The following is a 23,004-nucleotide window of genomic DNA, read 5'->3' on the forward strand; positions in this document are numbered from 1 at the left end:
ACTGTATGACTGTTGACGCGATCTGGTTTGATGGCAGCTACTTGCATAACTGGGTGTCATACAAGACAAATTGCACCATAATAAATGTCCCAATGAAGCTGAAATAATACTGTTATTTTTTTCATTAACATCAGAATTTTAACACTTTTGAATCTGATATTTGATGTGCAGGTTTATAAACCAGCACTGAGGTACATGGGGACTGAGACGTGGGCAGTGAAGGAGTGCAGGAGAAGATGTTGGCTGAGAAATAAGAAGGCTGAGAAGAACGTGTGGAGTTATAATGCAGGACAATTATATACAACCCCAATTCCAATGAAGTTGGGACATGGGGTGTGAAATGTAAATAAAAACAGAATACAATGATTTGTAAATCCTGTTCAACCTACTGTAGTGTTCAGAATAATAGTAGTGCTATGTGACTAAAAAGATTAATCCAGGTTTTGAGTATATTTCTTATTGTTACATGGGAAACAAGGTACCAGTAGATTCAATAGATTCTCACAAATCCAACAAGACCAAGCATTCATGATATGCACACTCTTAAGGTTATGAAATTGGGCTATTAGTAAAAAAGGTAGAAAAGGGGGTGTTCACAATAATAGTAGTGTGGGATTCAGTCAGTGAGTTCATCAATTTTGTGGAATAAACAGGTGTGAATCAGGTGTCCCCTATTTAAGGATGAAGCCAGCACCTGTTGAACATGCTTTTCTCTTTGAAAGCCTGAGGAAAATGGGACGTTCAAGACATCGTTCAGAAGAACAGCGTAGTTTGAATAAAATATTGATTGGAGAGGGGAAAACCTATACGCAGGTGCAAAAAATTATAGGCTGTTCATCTACAATGATCTCCAATGCTTTAAAATGGACAAAAAAAAAACAGAGACGCGTGGAAGAAAATGGAAAACAACCATCAAAATGGATAGAAGAATAACCAGAATGGCAAAGTCTCACCCATTGATCAGCTCCAGGATGATCAAAGACAGTCTGGAGTTACCTGTAAGTGCTGTGACAGTTAGAAGACGCTTGTGTGAAGCTAATTTATTTGCAAGAATCCCCCACAAAGTCCCTCTGTTAAATAAAAGACATGTGCAGAAGAGATTACAATTTGTCAAAGAACACATCAACTGGCCTAAAGAGAAATGAAGGAATATTTTGTGGACTGATGAGAACAAAATTGTTCTTTTTGGGTCCAAGGGCCACAGACAGTTTGTGAGATGACCCCAAACTCTGAATTCAAGCCACAGTTCACAGTGAAGACAGTGAAGCATGGTGGTGCAAGCATCATGATATGGGTATGTTTCTCCTACTATGGTGTTGGGCCTATATATCGCATACCAGGTATCATGGTTCAGTTTGGATATGTCAAAATACTTGAAGAGGTCATGTTGCCTTATGCTGAACAGGACATGCCCTTGAAATGGGTGTTTCAACAAGACAATGACCCCAACCACACTAGTAAATGAGCAAAATCTTGGTTCCAAACCAACAAAATTAATGCCTCACAGATGTGAAGAAATCATGAAAAACTGTGGTTATACAACTAAATACTAGTTTAGTGATTCACAGGATTGCTAAAAAAGCAGTTTGAACATAATAGTTTTGAGTTTGTAGCATCAACAGCAGATGCTACTATTATTGTGAACACCCCCTTTTCTACTTTTTTTTTACTAATAGCCCAATTTCATAGCCTTAAGAGTGTGCATATCATGAATGCTTGGTCTTGTTGGATTTGTGAGAATCTACTGAATCTACTGGTGCCTTGTTTCCCATGAAACAATAAGAAATATACTCAAAACCTGGATTAATCTTTGTAGTCACATAGCACTGCTATTATTCTGAACACTACTGTATATTCAATTGAATACACGACAAAGACAAGATATTTAATGTTCAAACTGATAAACTTTATTGTTTTGTGCAAATATTTGCTCATTTTGAAATGGATGCCTACAACACATTTCAAAAAAGCTGGGACAGTGGTATGTTTACCACTGTGTTACATCACCTTTCCTTCTAACAACACTCAATAAGCCTTTGGGAACTGAGGACACTAATTGTTGAAGTTTTGTAGGTGGAATTCTTTCCCATTCTTGCTTGATGTACGACTTCAGTTGTTCAACAGTCCAGGGTCTCTGTTGTCGTATTTTGCGCTTCATAATGTGCAACACATTTTCAGTGGGCGACAGGTCTGGACTGCAGGCAGGCCAGTCTAGTACTCGCACTCTTTTACTACAAACCCACACTGTTGTAACACGTGCAGAATGTGGCTTGGCATTGTCTTGCTGAAATAAGCAGGGACGTCCCTGAAAAAGACGTTGCTTGGATGGCATCATATGTTGCTCCAAAACCTGGATGTACCTTTCAACATTGATGGTGCCATTGCAGATGTGTAAGTTGCCCATGCCATGGGCACTAACACACCCCCATACCATCACAGATGCTGGCTTTTGAATGTTGCGCTGGTAACAATCTGGATGGTCTTTTTCCTCTTTTGTCTGTAGGACATGACATCCATGATTTCCAAAAACAATTTGAAATGTGGACTCAACAGACCACAGCACACTTTTCCACTTTGCGTCTGTCCATTTCAAATGAGCTTGGGCCCAGAGAAGACCGCGGCATTTCTGGATGTTGTTGATGTATGGCTTTCACTTTACATGGTAGAGTTTTAACTTGCACTTGTAGATGTAGCGACGAACCGTGTTAACTGACAGTGGTTTTCTGAAGTGTTCCTGAGCCCACACGGTAAGATCCTTTACACAATGATGCTGGTTTTTAATGCAATGCCACCTGAGGGATAGAAGGTCACGGGCATTCAATGTTGGTTTTCGGCCTTGCCGCTTAGGTGTAGAAAATTCTCCAGATTCTTTGAATCTTCTGATTATATTATGGACTGTAGATGATGGAATCCCTAAATTCCTTGCAACTGAACGTTGAGAAACATTGTTCTTAAACTGTTGCACTATTTTTCCACGCAGTTGTTTATAAAGTGGTGATCCTTGCCCTCGCTTGTGAACATCTGAGCCTTTTGGGGATGCTCCTTTTTATACCCAATCATGACACTCACCTGTTTCCTATTAGGTGTTCTTTGAGCATTCATCGACTTTCCTGGTCTTTTGTTGCCCCTTACCAACTTTTTTGAAACATGTTGCAGGCATCATTTCAAAATAAGCAAATATTTGCACAAAAACAATAAAGTTTATCAGTTTGAACATTAAATATCTTGTCTTTGTGGTGTATTCAATTGAATTTAGGTTGAAGAGGATTTGCAAATCATTGTATTCTGTTTTTATTTACATTTTACACAATGTCCCAACTTCATTGGAATTGGGGTTGTACATATATAGCACTGAATCAGATTAGATGTCAGAGAAATATGGAAGAATATTGGCTGAGGGAGGGTCTGCTCTGTCCGAGTCCACGCAGACAGAAATGTTTGAAAACAAGGATTTTGTGCTTTTGGTTTAAAAAAAGAAAAAAATGTCCACACATGCATCATTTTAAGAAATATCTCTGGCCCACATGAAAATACAAAACAGACTGTGAAGTGCTGGCAAGCGGATGCCAAAACAACCCAAACCTCATGGCCAAACTGTTGTCCCTGCCAACATGCAACCACTGAAAAAGTTTCCAAAAAAAACTAACCCTTGAAGGAATTTTGCAAATTTGCAATTTTGCTCTGTTGACAAAAACAGTTTGTGGACGAAAGGCTCAAACATGTTGAATAAGCTTCATTTTCCTAAATACCTCTGTATGTGTGGACAGGGCCCAGGTTCCCTTCTAGTTGTCTTGTGCCTGGTCTTGAGAATCATTCCTGGTTCTCAAGACCAGGCACGTAAGTGGCTCTGCTTTACTCTATTCTACTCTTCCTTTTTTAGATATTTAGATATAACTAAATAACTTGTACACTCTACACTAGTAGAGTTCTACGTTAGAAATGGAATATATTCTGGAAGACATACCTTACTGAATTTTCATGTTTTTTTAACGGGTGTTTGTTTTCATATTAATGACTTTCCATTTCTGATGGTGTTTTTCATGCTTTATTTCTGTCTCCCATGCACAGACTTAGATTTCTTTCTCTGTAGTTTGCACAGATAAAGTGCTTTGTGTTGCGGGGAGACCGGCTGTTTGTCTGCACCCTGAGCGTGGACGCTACCTGTAAACCGTCCGTCCATTCATCACGGTGTGAGCAGACAGAGCTGAATGAATGACAGGTCAGCTATCAGTCCACACAAAGCCGCCTCCACCTTCATAAAAGCAGAGAGATGGCGGTCGAGATAAGTCGTCTTCTGCTGCTAAGCTGCTATCAGCCAATTTCCTGCAGCTCAGGAAATGAAAGCTCGCCCAGGTGGCAGAAGAGGCTCGGCTGCTTTGTTCTGATTGGGATGCAGCTTTATGAGCTGATTGCAGGTGATACCTTCTTCTTTCTCAGCCGGCTTTACGCACATGGCTTCACCAAATGTCTTCCATCAAAGGAAGAGGAGGAGTGTGTGTGTGTGTGTGTGGGGGGGTGACCTGGCGGGCAGGGCTGCAGGCCATCACGTCCTCACATCCATCAGACACTTGAAAGAGGCTGAAATGACATTTCGAGGTGTGCACGCCCCTCCATCATGGAGGGCGAGCATGCAGAATTCTTCAATGGCGGAAAAATGGATCTGTGACCTTTGTGCAGAATTCATGAATGAGTGACGGTTGTAGCTTTTTTAAGTCACTCTGATGATTAGGTATAACTAGCGTGTTGCCCGTGAGGATCCTCGAGCTCTAGATTGGGGACTGTTTAGAAAATATATAGCTGACATTTTTCAAGAGTGGTAATAAATTATGCAAAGTTTGTATATAATGAGTTGGAATGCTGTGCAAGTCCAGAATGTTTTTAGAACCTCAGACTTCAACATTTTTTAGAGGAAGAACTCAGCCTTTTTATATTCTGCTAATTATGTAAATTGTTAATGTTAATTCACTGTCTTAATGTTTTTATAAATTGTTTAGGTTCTTATCATATACACACTATCTATATATCTATAGCCAAGTAACCTCTATGTGTGTGTGTGTGCATATATGCGTGTGTGTGGCTTCGATCATGCACAAACCAAGGAGAGCTGGCATTTGCCGTTTGGCATGCTTATGTATTTTGGGTCAAGGCTGAACGCTGCCAAAACAGAACATTGATAGCACAAATATTTTTTGATAAATCAATAATTTTAGCTAATCAGTAAACAATGGATGTTGTGCTGCAATGCAACATGGGAGTTCAGGGGTTTGGGGTTTCAAATATTTTTGTGGTTCATGTTAGTTTACAGCGTGGTTAGTGTTATTGATTTAGGTGTTCAGTTGGTTTAGTCAGTTTAGTTAAGTGTCATGTTGCTGGTACCATGAGTGAAATGTGTATTGCATTTGATGTCTTCCGCCACCCTCTGTGTCTAAAAATAGAAGCACGTTGCAGCAGAATGCAGACAAGAACCTCTCCGTGTGTACATGCATGTGTATAACTTCAATCACTGACAAACTGATGACTGTTGACATTTGCTGTTTGGTATGGTTATGTATTTTAGGTCAAGGATGAACACTGCCAAAACAGAGTATTTTTGGAGAAACTACAGCTATTAACTAACATTGCTAATTACATTCTGGACTAACACGCCATTCCAGCAGGGGGCAATAAATCATCATTATAATAAAAGTGCACATGCATGTGTGATTTTTTTTTTTTTTAGTAAGTTCAGTGCAAGTAAGTAAGTCCCTTTCGGCTGCTCCCTTGTTTGCACTTGGGGTCGCCACAGCAAATCCAAGGTGGATCTGCATGTTGAATTGGCACAAGTTTTACGCCGGATGCCCTTCCTGACGCAACTCCACATTACATGGAGAAATGTGGCAGGGGTGGGATTTGAACCTGGAACCTTCTGAACTGAAACCAAGCGCATTAACTACTTGGCCACCACCCCTGCAGTAAGGTCAATGCAAGTACATAATATAATTGTAAATATATTAAAAATACATGCATGACTCAAGAAAGTGAAAACACTTACTTCCATTGTGGTCCATTTAAAAAAAATCAAATGACATAATAGAAGTAAAAATAAAATGATAATAATAATAGTGTATGTATATGATAAGAACCTAAGCAATTTAGAAACACATTAAGACAGTAAATTAACATGAAAAATTACATAATTAACAGAAAAAAGGGCTGAGTTGTTCCTCTTAAAACTATTGAGGTCTAAGGCTCCAAAATGATTCTGGACTCTCACATCATTCCAACTCTTTATAGAAACTTTGCATAATTTATTGCCACCATTGAGAAATGTCAGCTACCTATTTTATAAACGTTACCCGATCTAGAGCCTGTGGATCCCCACAGGCAACTCCTTATGAATTTAAAGCCACAAATGAATCTCAAACAAGAAGAGCACTCTGAGTGCACATACTTCCATTAGATCTAAAGTCAACTTTAAAGAATCAATTGGCAAAAGAATTCTGACTTCATTCCCTCAGTCAAGGACTTTGCACATCAACCAAAGAAGTGAACACGACACAAACTGTTTAGTTCAACTAAAACAATTGGAAGAAACCAAATGCATTAAAATCTTTAGGTTTGGACAACTCAAATAAATCAAGTATGCAAAATTATTCTAATGAAGTAGAATAAAGTTTGTTTTAAATTCACTCATTCTGTTTTGATGCATGGGCAGCATGGTGGATTAGTGGTTAGCACTGTTGCCTCACAGCAAAATCATGGGTTTGATTCCTATCTGTGGCCCTTTCTGTGTGGAGTTTGCATGTTCTCCCTGTCTGTGTGGGTTCCCTCCAGGTGCTGTCTTGCTCACACATCCAAAGCCATGCAGGTTAGGTGAATCGAAAACTTTAAATTGTCCGTAGGTGTGTGTGAATATGTTTGTCTATATGTGACTCTGTAACAGACTGGTGTCCTGCCCAGGGTGAACCCCGCCTCACGCCCTTTGACTCCAGCCATAAACTGGAAGAACTCATTACTAATTCTACACACCATTTCTGGCATGTGTACACAAATGTCAGAGTTTACATGTTGTCATGGTCATAGTCACAATCATCAGAGAGTATGACATGCTGACGGCCTTCTTTGTTCTGGTAGTTGGTACTGCACTGAGCTAGAGGTCTGTGCAAGAAGGTCCTTTGATCAAGATGAACATCTGGCTGATGAACAGTCCCCATGATAGCCTCTGGTGCTGGGAGAAGCTCAGTTGTGAAAGTTTTACTTGTCCATCTTTGACCTTGTAGAAAGCATGCGGCAGTGGATCTACAACCCCTGGCAAAAATTATGGAATCACCGGCCTCGGAGGATGTTCATTCAGTTGTTTAATTTTGTAGAAAAAAAGCAGATCACAGACATGACACAAAACTAAAGTCATTTCAAATGGCAACTTTCTGGCTTTAAGAAACACTATAAGAAATCAGGAAAAATAATTGTGGCAGTCAGTAAAGGTTACTTTTTTAGACCAAGCAGAGGGAAAAAAAAATATGGAATCACTCAATTCTGAGGAAAAAATTATGGAATCATGAAAAACAAAAGAACGCTCCAACACATCACTAGTATTTTGTTGCACCACCTCTGGCTTTTATAACAGCTTGCAGTCTCTGAGGCATGGACTTGAGTGACAAACAGTACTCTTCATCAATCTGGCTCCAACTTTCTCTGATTGCTGTTGCCAGATCAGCTTTGCAGGTTGGAGCCTTGTCATGGACCATTTTCTTCAACTTCCACCAAAGATTTTCTTACAGTTCGGTCACAGACGTTGACTCCAGTTTCCTCCCATTCGTTCATTTGTTTTGTTGTGCATTTTCGACTTTTGAGACATATTGCTTTAAGTTTTCTGTCTTGACGCTTTGATGTCTTCCTTGGTCTACCAATATGTTTGCCTTTAACAACCTTCCCATGTTTGTATTTGGTCCAGAGTTTAGACACAGCTGACTGTGAACAACCAACATCTTTTGCAACATTGCGTGATTTACCCTCTTTTACGAGTTTGATAATCCTTTCCTTTGTTTCAACTGACATCTCTCGTGTTGGAGCCATGATTCATGTCAGTCCACTTGGTGCAACAGCTCTCCAAGGTGTGATCACTCCTTTTTAGATGCAGACTAACGAGCAGATCTGATTTGATGCAGGTGTTAGTTTTGGGGATGAAAATTTACAGGGTGATTCCATAATTTATTCCTCAGAATTGAGTGAGTCCATATTTTTTTCCCTCTGCTTGGTCTAAAAAAAGTAACCGTTACTGCCACAATTTTTTTTCCTGATTTCTTATAGTGTTTCTTAAAGCCAGAAAGTTGCCATTTGAAATGACTTTAGCTTTGTGTCATGTCTGTGATCTGCTTTTTTTTCTACAAAATTAAACAACTGAATGAACATCCTCCGAGGCTGGTGATTCCATAATTTTTGACAGGGGTTGTAGATACTCCTGACCCCACACTCTTGCCTGGATTTGGACTCACGATGTATTGCTTGACTGCAAACGTGTGTTGAGCCAGGTAATCGGGAAGCCGAGATACTAGGAAAAAAATAAAATTTTAACAAATCCAAGGTTGCTGCCCCCCCGGGAAAATGGACTCATGCGTTTTCTGACTGGCTATTGCATGTGCTTGTCAAAAATGTCTTACTAATCTCCACAAGATTTCAACAAAAGCCAGTACCTAAACATAACGAACCTGACTATAATGAGCAGAGTTAAGATAGCAGCCACAGGCAGAAACATGACGCCCAGTACTTGGAGAAACTCTAGACAAAATGTACAACAGAACGAGAAAGTAAAACCTGAATTTAAAAATAATTCTAGTAAAACATGCAGCTATGGCTTGTGCCATAATGTTTACTTCAAATGATTCGAAACCTTCTCCTGGTTAGCGGCAGAGTACAACCATTATTAGGTGTGTTCTGCCACCTACTGTATCGGAGTGTGCAGAGGTACTTGAGTAAATTTCTTACCTAATTAATAAGTTCTTCCATTTAACCCAGTTTTTAAAAGATAACCTTGCCATATTATCCCTTTTCATGCCTCACTCTCTCAGCACATCTTTAAGTTCTCTGTTTGCCATCGTCTTCTGCCAGGTCTGTCTTTATTCTTTACTTTGAATCCTTTGAAATACCCTTGCACCCATGTTTTGAACACTGTTCAATACTCTACATGGTTTGAAGTCAAATGTAAACATTTCTAAATAAGTGATAAATTTAGCTAATCTGACAAATTAGCCTTAACTGGGCACAAAGGAACATTTTTGCTGGAACTGCTGATAAGACCAAGCTGTGACTACAGGCTGTAGAATGTTGGGAGACATTTCTCAGCCATTTTAGACTTGAGTGTTAATCTAACAACCATCATTAAGCTTTTTGAGCAGCTTGAAAGCCAGATGGTGTGAACTACATTTTTCAGTTCAACAGTGACAGGATTTATTGACCATGGAAGCTAAATATGCTCCAATGTGTTTTATTGCCCAAAGTGTTGATTACATCAAAACGCCCCCCCCAAAAAAACAGGAAAGCATCACAGAGTTCACTTAAGTCAAAATGCTGCGTGAAATTTAAATGATGAACAAACAGTTCCAGTCCAACAGACTGGACTTATAATTTTGGTAAAGCTGGATTCCTGAGCAGACAGTGACACAGCTGAGGATAAAGGTGATTCTGCAGGTTTTAAACAAAGCCTAAAGCATGCTGGGAAATGCTCAATTTCCATTGTTCTGGAGTTAAATTTCAGTCTGTGATGATCCAGGACACACTGAACCTGAACACAGAGCCCACCAAGAATATACATTCAGAAAAACCTGCTTCAAAGTGTAAGAACCAGATAAAAGCACAAACCAACATTTTCACTGAAAAGGTGGAAAGTCATACATCAGTGTGCTCTTTTTAGATAATCCTTTATTCCATTTCACATGGAACAACCAATTTAAAATACTGAACAGAAGCTAAGCAAGAAATAGCATCTATAAAAAAAGTACTGAGGCCCTTAAGTTTTTATGTTTTACAAACCAAAAGAACACCCCCAAAATAACCTTCATAGTCTTTAAAAATATGATCTTGTCAAATTAAAAACAAATCCCAACATGATCTAAATTTAATTTATTAAATAAAATGCTGAACTGCGGACGTGTTCATTGTCACTCGTTCTTCATGGTCTTGCACACTGCATCAGTGCTTCCTGCAGGATTTCTGTGTTTTACTGCAGTGATATTACTGTCTAACTAAACAAGCTTCTGAGGACGTCCAGCAGAGAAGCGTCACCACAGCATGATGTTGCCACCACAATACGTAGTTATTTCATACTACTTAGTTAAACAGCTTTTATTCTGATGTCCAAAAGGCTCTATTTTGATCTTATAAGACCAAAAAACCTTTGTTGCAAATGACCTCAGAGTATCACACATGCTTTCTGAAACCTAAGCCTGTTTTTACACAGCTGGTGCACACCTTCCATGAGATGGAGAAGGACTGGTGGCAAGCTGAGACCCGGAGCAGCGTGGTGGATGCGGTGATGTGCGGCAGCACCATGTACTCAGAGAACTAAGTGTAAAGAATAGTCAACAACCATTTTGTCAATATTTAGCTGAAAGTGTTATGCTTTACCTTGGTACTATGCACATTTTTAGATCATGTTAAGATTTGTTTTCAATTTGGACTTTTACATTTTGTTTTCATGTCACAAAACAATAAAAACAAATGGCTGAGCTCCCTGATATATTGGGCAAACATCTGGAACTGTGTTTATCTGTCAGCTGAAAATTTTAAATCAGGCCTCCGTGTGACAAAATAATTATAGTCTCTCAAACTGCCAAAATATAATATTGATCAAAATGTTGAGACTGGATTTATTCCAGAACTAAAACATTATCGGCCACAAAATGAAGTTCTTTGCTCATCTTACAAAACATCAGCGAGAGCGAAGGAATGGCTTGCAATGAAAGAAAAAATATGGTACAAGAAATTACAAAAATAAGGTTCTGGGTAATCATAAATCCTTTGTACATCCTCTCCTCTGGGAAACTGGATCACATGGCGGTACACGACCAGCGTCACGCTGACCACAGTCTGTGGTTGAACTGACTGTTCACGATGATACGAAGAGCGCTTTACAGCTGCTCTGAGAGCTCTCCTGTAAGTGGGTGTGGCCATTGGCACAGGCTTCCTGCCGCTGTGTTGGTCGGGGCGCAGCGGGAGACCCCGAGTCTGTCGTATCAGATGGTGATCCCTCCAAACCAAAGCCCAGAATGTTACTTACCGATTGAGGCAAATCCTGAAAAAACACCAAGAAGTTATTTTCTCCTACAGGATAAAAGTCACCTCAAGTAATGAACAGATCTGTAGAAACCCGTCCTTTGAAGTATATTTTAGGCCTCACATGACAAATGACTAATTTGGCATTATTCAATTAAATGAAGAAGTCAAATGTGATTCTGAGCTGTATGAAGGCCACCGTTTGGACAATGAAACAACTGTCTCCAAACTTCTTGCAGCAGCTTGACGTTGGTGTAGCACCACCTAGAGACAGAACTGTGTACTGCACCTAAATAAGCCGAACATGATTCCAGCTTACTGCTGGGATAGGCTCCCGCCCCCGCCCCCAGGGGCTCTTAATTGGAGTAAGTAGTTGAAGATGAGTGAGTGAGTGATTCATGCTTCAAAACTGTAAGCTGTGCTTCATATCTTTGGACTTCAGCTGGAGTGATGTGTCCCACAAACGGGCTTAGTGAACGTACCTTACAACCTTTAATCTGCAGACAGATGCCCTCTGCCTTCTGAAGAATTTCTTCAATGTCCAGTTTCATTGAAAGTTCATTAATGTGCTGGAAACAAACAGAATTTTTTTAAAAAAACATTGGTCTGATTTCCCAAAGACTGACACCTGTTTCACTCATTTGAACAAGCGGTCATACTGAAGCACTGCAGAGGATGAAAAAAACAAGGGGGGAGAGTAACGTGACAAAACTCAGCACACCAATCAAAGTAAGTTTGAGTCGACTTGATTCTTTGAATGGGGGATAAATCTAACTCCGACTCAAAAGCAGAGGAAGGCGAGAGGCTGAGACTAACCTTGAGGATTTCATTGAAGCCATAGTTCTCCTCCATGATTTTCTGTTTCTCCGAGTCCAGGATGGCACAGCAGACCAGAAGGTGGAAGTTTTGGCAGGGTAAACCTGTCCACATCACCTAAGGAAGACAGACGTGGCATTTTGATACTTGAAATTAAAAATTACATAATTCTACAACTTATACATCCTGACTGGGAAGAAGATCTGAAACCAAGACTTGCCTACAATTTGGGGACGAATCATTATCAGAAATAATGTGTCTAATAAGTGTTTTGGTGATGTTGTTTCTTCAATGTTTGTTTTACAGAAACATTTCCACTGTTGTACTTCTTTCTTCCTGACTTAACAGTGGATGAATTTCTGTTCTGTTCTGTTGCACAAGTACCCATTCCACATGACCATCCAATAACATCAGCGGGAAAACTCACTTCCCAGAGTCGGAGAACATCCTGAAAGCTGAGCTCCCTCTTGAAGCGGATCAGCAACCAGCGGAAACAGAAATACAGATAACCAGAATCCTGAGACTCTGCAAAGGAAACAGAGCTGCTCCAGTAAAAGGACAACAAAAGTATTCAGCTTCTTATAGGTTCCAGCAGAAATATGTCATTCATGTTACGTTCTACCCCAGCACGAGTTTGATAGAGGCTGTCAGTTGACTGATACATATACTGAAGGTTTTTCTTACCGAGGTAGTTCCAGAAGGCCAGGTCCAAGAGCCGCAGCAGAGTACTGAGCTGAATCAGCTGAGTCTTCATGCCCTGCATTTGCTCCTCAAAGTTCTGGTGCTAAAAAAAAATAAAAAATACAAGTTACAAATACTGGATATCAAACTCCTCTTGTGCAGTGAAAATCTAGATTGTTCTGCTAGTTATTTCCCTCTGGAATTTAAACTCTTGATCCAAAATGCACTCAGGTGAATTTTAATCCTTGGCCCCTTTCAGGCCAGAGACAGTACAATGCACAGATGACTCACCATTTGATCCATGAAGGAGACAAAACACCAGAATGCATCCACTTCATTCTCCATCACATAGAGGATTGGTGACAGCAGGTCGCTCATTCCCTGGACATAACCTGGACACAAGAGAAGATCTTCACTCAGAAAAACTCTTTTGTCTTCTGATGTTCAGAACAAGACAACAATCACCCTCACAGGTCAACTCGGGCCACATAATTCATCACATTGTACCCATAATCACAGTGTCAGCCTGTGTGATTATATAAATAAATAAACCACCTTGATGCACTGCAATGAGCGTGCTGGCTGTGGTCAGTGCACGATGCACCATTAAAATGCAAATTCCAGATATTGAAACTATACATATTTGGTGAAGAATGAAAAATATAACAGTAAAGAGATGACAGCCTTTTTTTTTTTTAAACATGTGAAAGCTCATTGCTTGTTTATTTGTTTATTTATTCATTCATGATGTATGCTGTGTCCCTGGGACAGACTGGCCTCCTGTCCTGTCCAGTGTGTACCAGGCATGTGAATCTCATCACTGACAATGATTTGATACGCATCTCGATACACTACCAGCGATAAGATACATCAATCAATCAATCAACTTTTTTCTTCTATAGCGCCAAATCACAACAAACAGTTGCCCCAAGGCGCTCCATATTGTAAGGCAAGGCCATACAATAATTATGAAAAACCCCAACGGTCAAACGACCCCCTATGAGCAAGCACTTGGCAACAGTGGGAAGGAAAAACTCCCTTTTAACAGGAAGAAACCTCCAGCAGAACCAGGCTCAGGGAGGGGCAGTCTTCTGCTGAGACTGGTTGGGGCTGAGGGAAAAATCACTAATGATTAAATGCAGAGTGATGCATACGGAGCAAAAAGAGAAAGAAACAGTGCATCATGGGAACCCCCCCACAATCCACGTCTAAAGCAGCATAACCAAGGGATGGTCCAGGGTCACCCGATCCAGCCCTAACTATAAGCCTTAGCGAAAAGGAAAGTTTTAAGCCTAATCTTAAAAGTAGAGAGGGTATCTGTCTCCCTGATCTGAATTGGGAGCTGGTTCCACAGGAGAGGAGCCTGAAAGCTGAAGGCTCTGCCTCCCATTCTACTCTTACAAACCCTAGGAACTACAAGTAAGCCCGCAGTCTGAGAGCGAAGCGCTCTAATGGGGTAATATGGTACTACGAGGTCCCTAAGATAAGATGGGACCTGATTATTCAAAATCTTATAAGTAAGAAGAAGAATTTTAAATTCTATTCTAGAATTAACAGGAAGCCAATGAAGAGAGGCCAACACGGGTGAGATATGCTCTCTCCTGCTAGTCCCCGTCAGTACTCTAGCTGCAGCATTCTGAACCAACTGAAGGCTTTTTAGGGAACTTTTAGGACAACCTGATAATAATGAATTACAATAGTCCAGCCTAGAGGAAATAAATGCATGAATTAGTTTTTCAGCATCACTCTGAGACAAGACCTTTCTGATTTTAGAGATATTGCGTAAATGCAAAAAGGCAGTCCTACATATTTGTTTAATATGCGCTTTGAATGACATATCCTGATCAAAAATGACTCCAAGATTTCTCACAGTATTACTAGAGATCAGGGAAATGCCATCCAGAGTAAGGATCTGGTTAGACACCATGTTTCTAAGATTTGTGGGGCCAAGTACAATAACTTCAGTTTTATCTGAGTTTAAAAGCAGGAAATTAGAGGTCATCCATGTCTTTATGTTTGTAAGACAATCCTGCAGTTTAGCTAATTGGTGTGTATCCTCTGGCTTCATGGATAGATAAAGCTGGGTATCATCTGCGTAACAATGAAAATTTAAGCAATACCGTCTAATAATACTGCCTAAGGGAAGCATGTATAAAGTGAATAAAAATTGGTCCTAGCACAGAACCTTGTGGAACTCCACAATTAACTTTAGTCTGTGAAGAAGATTCCCCATTTACATGAACAAACTGTAACCTATTAGACAAATATGATTCAAACCACCGCAGCGCAGTGCCTTTAATACCTATGACATGCTCTAATCTCTGTAATAAAATTTTATGGTCAACAGTATCAAAAGCAGCACTGAGGTCCAACAGAACAAGCACAGAGATAAGTCCGAAGCCATAAGAAGATCATTTGTAACCTTCACTAATGCTGTTTCTGTACTATGATGAATTCTAAAACCTGACTGAAACTCTTCAAATAGACCATTCCTCTGCAGGTGATCAGTTAACTGTTTTACAACTACCCTCTCAAGAATCTTTGAGAGAAAAGGAAGGTTGGAAATTGGCCTATAATTAGCTAAGATAGCTGGGTCAAGTGATGGCTTTTTAAGTAATGGTTTAATTACTGCCACCTTAAAGGCCTGTGGTACATAACCAACTAACAAAGATAGATTGATCATATTTAAGATTGAAGCATTAAATAATGGTAGGACTTCCTTGAGCAGCCTGGCAGGAATGGGGTCCAATAAACATGCTGATGGTTTGGACGAAGCAACCAATGAAAATAACTCAGACAGAACAACCGGAGAGAAAGAGTCTAACCAAATACCGGCATCACTGAAAGCAGCCAAAGATAACGATACATCTTTGGGATGGTTATGAATAATTTTTTCTCTAATAGTCAAAATTTTGTTAGCAAAGAAAGTCATGAAGTCATTACTAGTTAAAGTTAATGGAATACTCAGCTCAATAGAGCTCTGACTCTTTGTCAGCCTAGCTACAGTGCTGAAAAGAAACCTGAGGTTATTCTTATTTTCTTCAATTAGTGATGAGTAGAAAGATGTCCTAGCTTTACGGAGGGTTTTTTTTATAGAGCAACAAACTCTTTTTCCAGGCTAAGTGAAGATCTTCTAAGTTAGTGAGACGCCATTTCCTCTCCAACTTACGGGTTATCTGCTTTAAGCTACGAGTTTGTGAGTTATACCACGGAGTCAGACACTTCTGATTTAAAGCTCTCTTTTTCAGAGGAGCTACAGCATCCAAAGTTGTCTTCAAAGAGGATGTAAAACTATTGACGAGATACTCTAACTCCCTTACAGAGTTTAGGTAGCTACTCTGCTCTGTGTTGGTATATGACATTAGAGAACATAACGAAGGAATCATATCCTTAAACCTAGTTACAGCGCTTTCTGAAAGACTTCTAGTGTAATGAAACTTATTCCCCACTGCAGGGTAGTCCATCAGGGTAAATGTAAATGTTATTAAAAATGATCAGACAGAAGGGAGTTTTCAGGGAATACTGTTAATCTTCTATTTCCATACCATAAGTCAGAACAAGATCTAAGATATGATTAAAGTGGTGGGTGGACTCATTTACTTTTTGAGCAAAGCCGATAGAGTCTAATAATAGATTAAATGCAGTGTTGAGGCTGTCATTCTCAGCATCTGTGTGGATATTAAAATCGCCCACTATAATTATCTTATCTGAGCTAAGCACTAAGTCAGACAAAAGGTCTGAAAATTCACAGAGAAACTCACAGTAACGACCAGGTGGACGATAGATAATAACAAACAAAACTGGCTTTTGGGACTTCCAATTTGGATGGACAAGACTAAGAGACAAGCTTTCAAATGAATTAAAGCTCTGTCTAGGTTTTTGATTAATTAATAAGCTGGAATGGAAGATTGCTGCTAATCCTCCGCCACGGCCCGTGCTACGAGCATTCTGACAGTTAGTGTGACTCGGGGGAGTTGACTCATTTAAACTAACATATTCATCCTGCTGTAACCAGGTTTCTGTTAGGCAGAATAAATCAATACGTTGATCAATTATTATATCATTTACCAACAGGGACTTAGAAGAGAGAGACCTAATGTTTAATAGACCACATTTAACTGTTTTAGTCTGTGGTGCAATTGAAGGTGCTATATTATTTTTTCTTTTTGAATTTTTATGCTTAAATAGATTTTTGCTGGTTATTGGTGGTCTGGGAGCAGGCACCGTCTCTACGGGGATGGGGTAATGAGGGGATGGCAGGGGGAGAGAAGCTGCAGAGAGGTGTATAAGACCACAGCTCTGCCTCCTGGTCCCAACGCTGGACAGTCACAGTTTGGAGGATCCAAGAAAATTGGCCAGATTTCTAGAAATGAGAACTGCTCCATCTAAAGTGGGATGGATGCCGTCTCTCCTAACAAGACCAGGTTTTCCCCAGAAGCTTTGCCAATTATCAATGAAGCCCACCTCATTTTTTGGACACCACTCAGACAGCCAGCAATTCAAGGAGAACATGCGGCTAAACATGTCACTCCCGGTCCGATTGGGGAGGGGCCCAGAGAAAACAACAGAGTCCGACATTGTTTTTGCAAAGTTACACACCGATTTAATGTTAATTTTAGTGACCTCCGATTGGCGTAACCGAGTGTCATTACTGCCGACGTGAATTACAATCTTACCAAATTTACGCTTAGCCTTAGCCAGCAATTTCAAATGTCCTTCGATGTCACCTGCTCTGGCCCCCGGAAGACAATTGACAATGGTTGCTGGTGTCGTTAACTTCACATTTCTCAAAACAGAGTCGCCAATAACCAGAGTTTGATCCTCGGCGAGTGTATCGTCGAGTGGGGAAAAACGGTTAGAGATGTGAACGGGTTGACGGTGTACACGGGGCTTCTGTTTAGAGCTACGCTTCCTCCTCACAGTCACCCAGTCAGCCTGCTTTCCCGACTGCCCGGGATCTGCCAGGGGGGAACTAGCGGCGGCTAAGCTACCTTGGTCCGCACCGACTACAGGGGCCAGGCTAGCTGTAGAATTTTCCACGGTGCGGAGCCGAGTCTCCAATTCGCCCAGCCTGGCCTCCAAAGCTACGAATAAGCTACACTTATTACAAGTACCGTTACTGCTAAAGGAGGCCGAGGAATAACTAAACATTTCACACCCAGAGCAGAAAAGTGCGGGAGAGACAGGAGAAGCCGCCATGCTAAATCGGCTAAGAGCTAGTAGCTACGCAACCTAGCGGATTCCTAAAAACACACAAAGTGAATAATGTGTAAATAATTTAAAGGTGATTCAGCAGAAGGAGTGCCCCAATCAAGGCACCAAACAGGCCATGAAGCAGCACAGGCAACGCACGACAACAGCGCCAAAAGAGAAAAAAAATAAAAATAAATAAATAAATAAAAAACGAAAGCGTTAGCAAGCTAGTTAGCTTGCCAACGCTGATGAAAGTTAGCAGATAAAAGTGCTCCGTCGCGATGTTTCGACCGTTAGAGGTCTTCCTTAGGCGTTGGAGCACAGTAAAAAAGTAAAAAAAGTAAAAAGGTAAAAAAGTAAAAAAAAGTCTTGAAAAAGACTGTTAATTCAAGTCCAAAGCAGCAGGTAGCAGTCTCAGTGTAAACAGTCCCAACTACAGAAACGCCTTTCAGGCCTTACGTTCGGCACAGAAACCAAATACATATAGTGATACTATGTGATTCGATTCACTCCTGCTACTGATTCAATGCAATTTGATATGTATTTGATGGCGATACAATGCGATTCAACATGATGGAAAGAAATTATACCAAAAATTTAAATAGAAAATAAGAAGCCGCAATTCAGTATGGCACTGTGGTATTATTCTTCTTCTTCTACGAGAGGCAGAAAATTTGTTTTACTCCTTATAAGCAGCAAATTTACCAGATTCAACATTATGGAACAGGAATCAGTTCCCTCATATTTGGAACCTGTTTGATCACACTGTCAGAACTTTAACAGTAAACAATAACACAACATAACTGTCAATGAGTGACTCAAAGTGAGTCACTCAATGACAGAGTACCACCTTGGCAAAAGTAATGCGAGATACTTTTCTCACCAGTTTTGCAGAGTTAAGGGGCGCAGCGGCAGCCACGGCATTCTTTCCAAATGACCTGCATCTTGTCAATTTACTATCTTTTTAAAAAAAAAAGGCAAAATAATTCCAAACGCCTGATTTAAATGTTTTAGGTGCATCAAAATCTCCTAAAACTGCTTGCGCCGTTCTCCTGGTCCTCCATTTTTGAAACAGATTTGTTGTGGCTTCCGTCTGTGATACATTCAATGTGCGTCGGAAAAATTTGATAAACACGCAGCGGCCGATCCATAGTGATTTCATCCGTCAATTGAATCGATGCACACTGAATGAATAGATAGACTTGCATCACGCATGTTTGTATCTAGATACAAACATGCATGTTTGTACCCACCTCATGCCCCATGACTGTTGGGATATGCTCCAGCCCCCCCAATCGGAGTTAGTAGGTACAGAAAATTAATGAATAAAGGTAGCTACAAAGGCAGAAGTCTTGTGGAAATATAGTTAAAATGTCAGGTTGTGTTGTTTGTGTGTACAGTTTTGCAGTGAAATGTGTGCACTTGTTTAAAAGCTCAGCAGCTTAAAGCTTTGTTAGAAACTTGCACCTCTGATGATTATCCTGGAGACTGTGACATGCTCCAGCTGTTTTGTGTCCTCACCTCCTAATGACATTAAGCCACTGAACATGCCTGACATCTTTGACCATGTCCTCCCAGCACCCAAATCTCTTCTTTTGTCCAAACAAAAGTCCAAAATCCATCCAGATATGTTGTCAGTTTTTGAAAAGCAGCAAAAAAACAGCTTCTCAAATTTGACACATTAGACCAGTTCATAAATGGCTACAGTGTGGTTCAAAATTCAGTGTCTTAAAAGGAACTTTAATGTGGACAACAAATGAAGAAGTTCCATAAGAGATCATCTTCATCTCACCCAGGTCAAAGTCATACATGCAGTAGGTCATCAGGATGTCATGGAGCAGGACCAGACCGGGATTATCGATGCCTTCATAGAATCTGTTTGTTCTGTCTGTTCGGTTCACATCTTTCTCTGAAAAAAAAAAAAACAGACAAACAAACAAACCAAAAAAAAACAAAAAAAAAAAACCTTAAAGTTAGAGGAACCGGTATAATCCAAAACAGTAAAACATCAAACTGTTTTTCAAACTAATCAAACTGTTTTTCAGCTGTTTCCTCACTTATCAAAAACTGCAAACCAATAATGCAGAGGCTGAGAAGAACTGCTGATGAGAGCAAAAAACACTAATTCAGCTTTACCGATCAGACTCCTGTAGTCTCTCAATTTGGAGTTCCTCCTCTCTTGTTCCTCGCTGACTGATTTCCACTGCAGCTTCATCCTGAAGTATTCGTCACTTTAAAGAAAAAAAAAAAACATTTTAACAATGCAGATTTGAAATGGATTATTTCGGACTGTAATGTTTATTTTGTCTCTGAGAACTTTTTGTTGTATTTGTATTAAAAAAGGCAACATCCTCTGAAACTGTGAAATTCTTATTTTGTAAAATAAAATAGATCATAACTTTGAGATGTGCACGACATACGTTTTAGTTCTCTGCAGGGCTTTCCTCTCCTCTGTGGAACTGTCCCACGGGAAATAACCCAGCAGAAACTTCCATGCTTCTTTCCGCACTGCATGACACAGTCCCTGCAGATTCATCAAAGACACAGTCCCAAAAGCAGCCAGACAAATCTTTTTAATCAAGGCATTCAGACCGAGTGCAGTTTGAGTTTTAATCACACACCGGAAAATCTTACTTCTTGTAACAATTCATTTAGTACGAGGTCTGTGAGAAAAGTATCCGACCTTTTTATTTTATGCAAAAAAATATATGGATATGATTCAGATGTTTTTACGTCAGCCAAGCTTGATCCTTCATGCGCATGGGTGAGTTTTTCCATGCCTGTCGGTTGCGTCATTTGCCTGTGGGCAGGCTTTGAGTGAGCACTGGTCCACCCCTCTCGTTGTTGTTTCATTGCGAGGAAATGGCGGAATGATTTGGGCTTTTTTCCATCAGAATTTTTTCAGAAACAGGCAGCTGGAAACCATTCGAAAAATGTATCTGGCTTTCGGTGAAAAATTTACGGGCTTCACAGAGAATAAGGAGTGTTACTACAGCTTTAAGGACAGCCCATAATGGCGCACGGCTCGCAGTGCTCCGAGCCGCCATCGAGAGGCAGAAACCACCACATCATTTCTAAACTGATCGCTGTGTGGAGCCAGGACCGTCGTGTGAAATTTCTCTGGTTATCACAAGAGCTGGACATCAGCCATTTTCCAGCAGATTTCACTTTTAACAAGAGATTTTGTCATGGAAAGCCGCGCGGAGGCTTCGCGCTTCACAACCGATTCGCTGATGAAGCGAGACAAAGGAACACCTCCGTTTCGGAGTATTAGAGGACAAGTTGGGACATGCCTATCTCGGCTTTCAGTGCTTACCAGTCGAGTGAGTATAAGAGAAGTTGTGGAGAGCTGGGCATGTCCCAACTTGTCCTTACAACTCCTTATTCTCTGTGAAGCCCGTAAAATTTTCACCAAAAGCCAGATAAATTTTTCGAATGGTTTCCAGTTGCCTGTCTCTAACAGTTTCTGAAAAAATTCTGATGGAAAAAAAGTCCAAATCATTCCATCATTTCCTCGCAATGAAACAACGACGAGAGGGGTGGACCAGTGCTCACTCAAAGCCTGCCCACAGGCGAATGACGCAACCGACAGGCGTGGAAAAACTCACGCATGCGCACGAAGGTTCAAGCTTGGCTGACGTAAAAACATATGAATCAAATCCATATATTTTTTGCATAAAATAAAAAGGTCGGATACTTTTCTCACAGACCTCGTATTTGGAATCTTACTGAAGTTCAATTGTCCACTTGTTGCCAACACTTTCTCCTAAGTAATTCTGTGAGCACAAAGTCATCTTCCTCACCATGTTTGAACTTTAACTTAAAGATATGTGACCATGTCCAAGAGTCAACACACCCCTTTGAAGATGACTTCCTTGAGGTGAGGAACACTGAGCATTCTTCCATCTGGATCCTGGTGTTTGGTCCAATCCTCTGCAGACAATGGAGCCCTCCTCTGGACATGAGGCCTCACTCCCAGGTCAATCTGACAGGAGAAAGAGCATTAAAGTTACCCATCATCACCATAAAGCAATATGCAAGGTTTTCCCATGTGTACAGCCAGTGCAGTCAGCGTTCCAGTCCCAGCCGTCACAAATGAGAAGGGTTGCATCATGAAAGGCATCCAATGGGTATTTTGACAAACCGAACATATAGATGACAAATTGAATTTCCACGTGGGATCAGACAAGGCCCAGGTTAGCAACGACCACCACTGCTGCTTTCCAACAAGGGTGCTGACAGAAACTGGGCTACTGTTGTGGAAAAAAGAAGAGGGACGGAATGTGTCTTGAGGCGGTGGGAGAGGAGGAAAGTAAGACGTGTGGGGGTGAGGAGTACGGGAGTATGATTGGTAAAGGGGGAGAGCTGGACGATATGATGAGAATGGGAGATGTACCATGTGTACAAGAGACCAAGTGGAATGGAAGTAAGGTCAGGAGCATCGGAGGTGGAATCAAACTGTGGTATCATAGTGTGTATGGGAGGACAAATGGTGTATGGTCATATTAAAGGATATATATTAGTATGTTGTTCTTATCGGTGCTGTTGCTGCAAATGGAACCTTAAATTCCCTGAAGGACCTTGGCCAAGGAATCAATAAAGTTCTATCTATCTATACATCTAGTTTTCTACTTGTATCCTGCTGAAGTATTTATTCTATATGGTAGCATACTGAAGTGTGCTGGAGGTTCAGTGAGTGTCTGACAGGATGATGAGCATAAAGTTGAAAGCTGAAGAGGTGATGATGAATGGCATCACTGCATATGTCCCACAGGTAGGTTGTGAGATGAAGGAGAAAGATTTCTGAAGTTTTCAATTACACTTTTCAATTTATTTTCATTTATACAGCGCCAAATCACAACAGAGTTGCCTCAAGGTGCTTCACACAAGTAAGGTCTCACCTTACTAACCCCCAGAGCAGCAGTGGCAAGGAAAAACTCCCTCTGAGAAAGAAACCTCAAGCAGACCAGACTCAAAGGGGTGACCCTCTGGTTGGGCCATGCTACAGACATAAATTACAGAACAATTCACAAAGCGAATATACAGGAGATGCTGTTGGTGCAC

The 23,004-nt window shown here is 40.6% G+C and overlaps 1 protein-coding gene across 1 annotated transcript in view; it reads right to left on the reverse strand.

The window, feature by feature from the left end:
* Positions 1 to 9,877: 9,877 nt before the first annotated feature.
* Positions 9,878 to 23,004, reverse strand: part of tbc1d15 (TBC1 domain family, member 15) — a 45,910-nt gene continuing 32,783 nt past the window's right edge. The window contains exons 5-14 of the mRNA XM_034175757.1: positions 21,797 to 21,925; positions 20,361 to 20,464; positions 20,077 to 20,171; positions 19,733 to 19,849; positions 13,039 to 13,139; positions 12,751 to 12,850; positions 12,494 to 12,591; positions 12,067 to 12,183; positions 11,733 to 11,819; positions 9,878 to 11,269 (exon numbers count right to left, since the gene is read on the reverse strand). Of these exons, the coding sequence (XP_034031648.1) occupies positions 11,084 to 11,269; positions 11,733 to 11,819; positions 12,067 to 12,183; positions 12,494 to 12,591; positions 12,751 to 12,850; positions 13,039 to 13,139; positions 19,733 to 19,849; positions 20,077 to 20,171; positions 20,361 to 20,464; positions 21,797 to 21,925 (1,134 nt within the window). The 3' untranslated portion in view covers positions 9,878 to 11,083. The remainder of the gene's footprint in view (positions 11,270 to 11,732; positions 11,820 to 12,066; positions 12,184 to 12,493; positions 12,592 to 12,750; positions 12,851 to 13,038; positions 13,140 to 19,732; positions 19,850 to 20,076; positions 20,172 to 20,360; positions 20,465 to 21,796; positions 21,926 to 23,004) is intronic.

The sequence above is a fragment of the Thalassophryne amazonica genome, chromosome 8 (genome assembly GCF_902500255.1).
Source record: "Thalassophryne amazonica chromosome 8, fThaAma1.1, whole genome shotgun sequence".
Lineage (NCBI taxonomy): Eukaryota > Metazoa > Chordata > Actinopteri > Batrachoidiformes > Batrachoididae > Thalassophryne > Thalassophryne amazonica.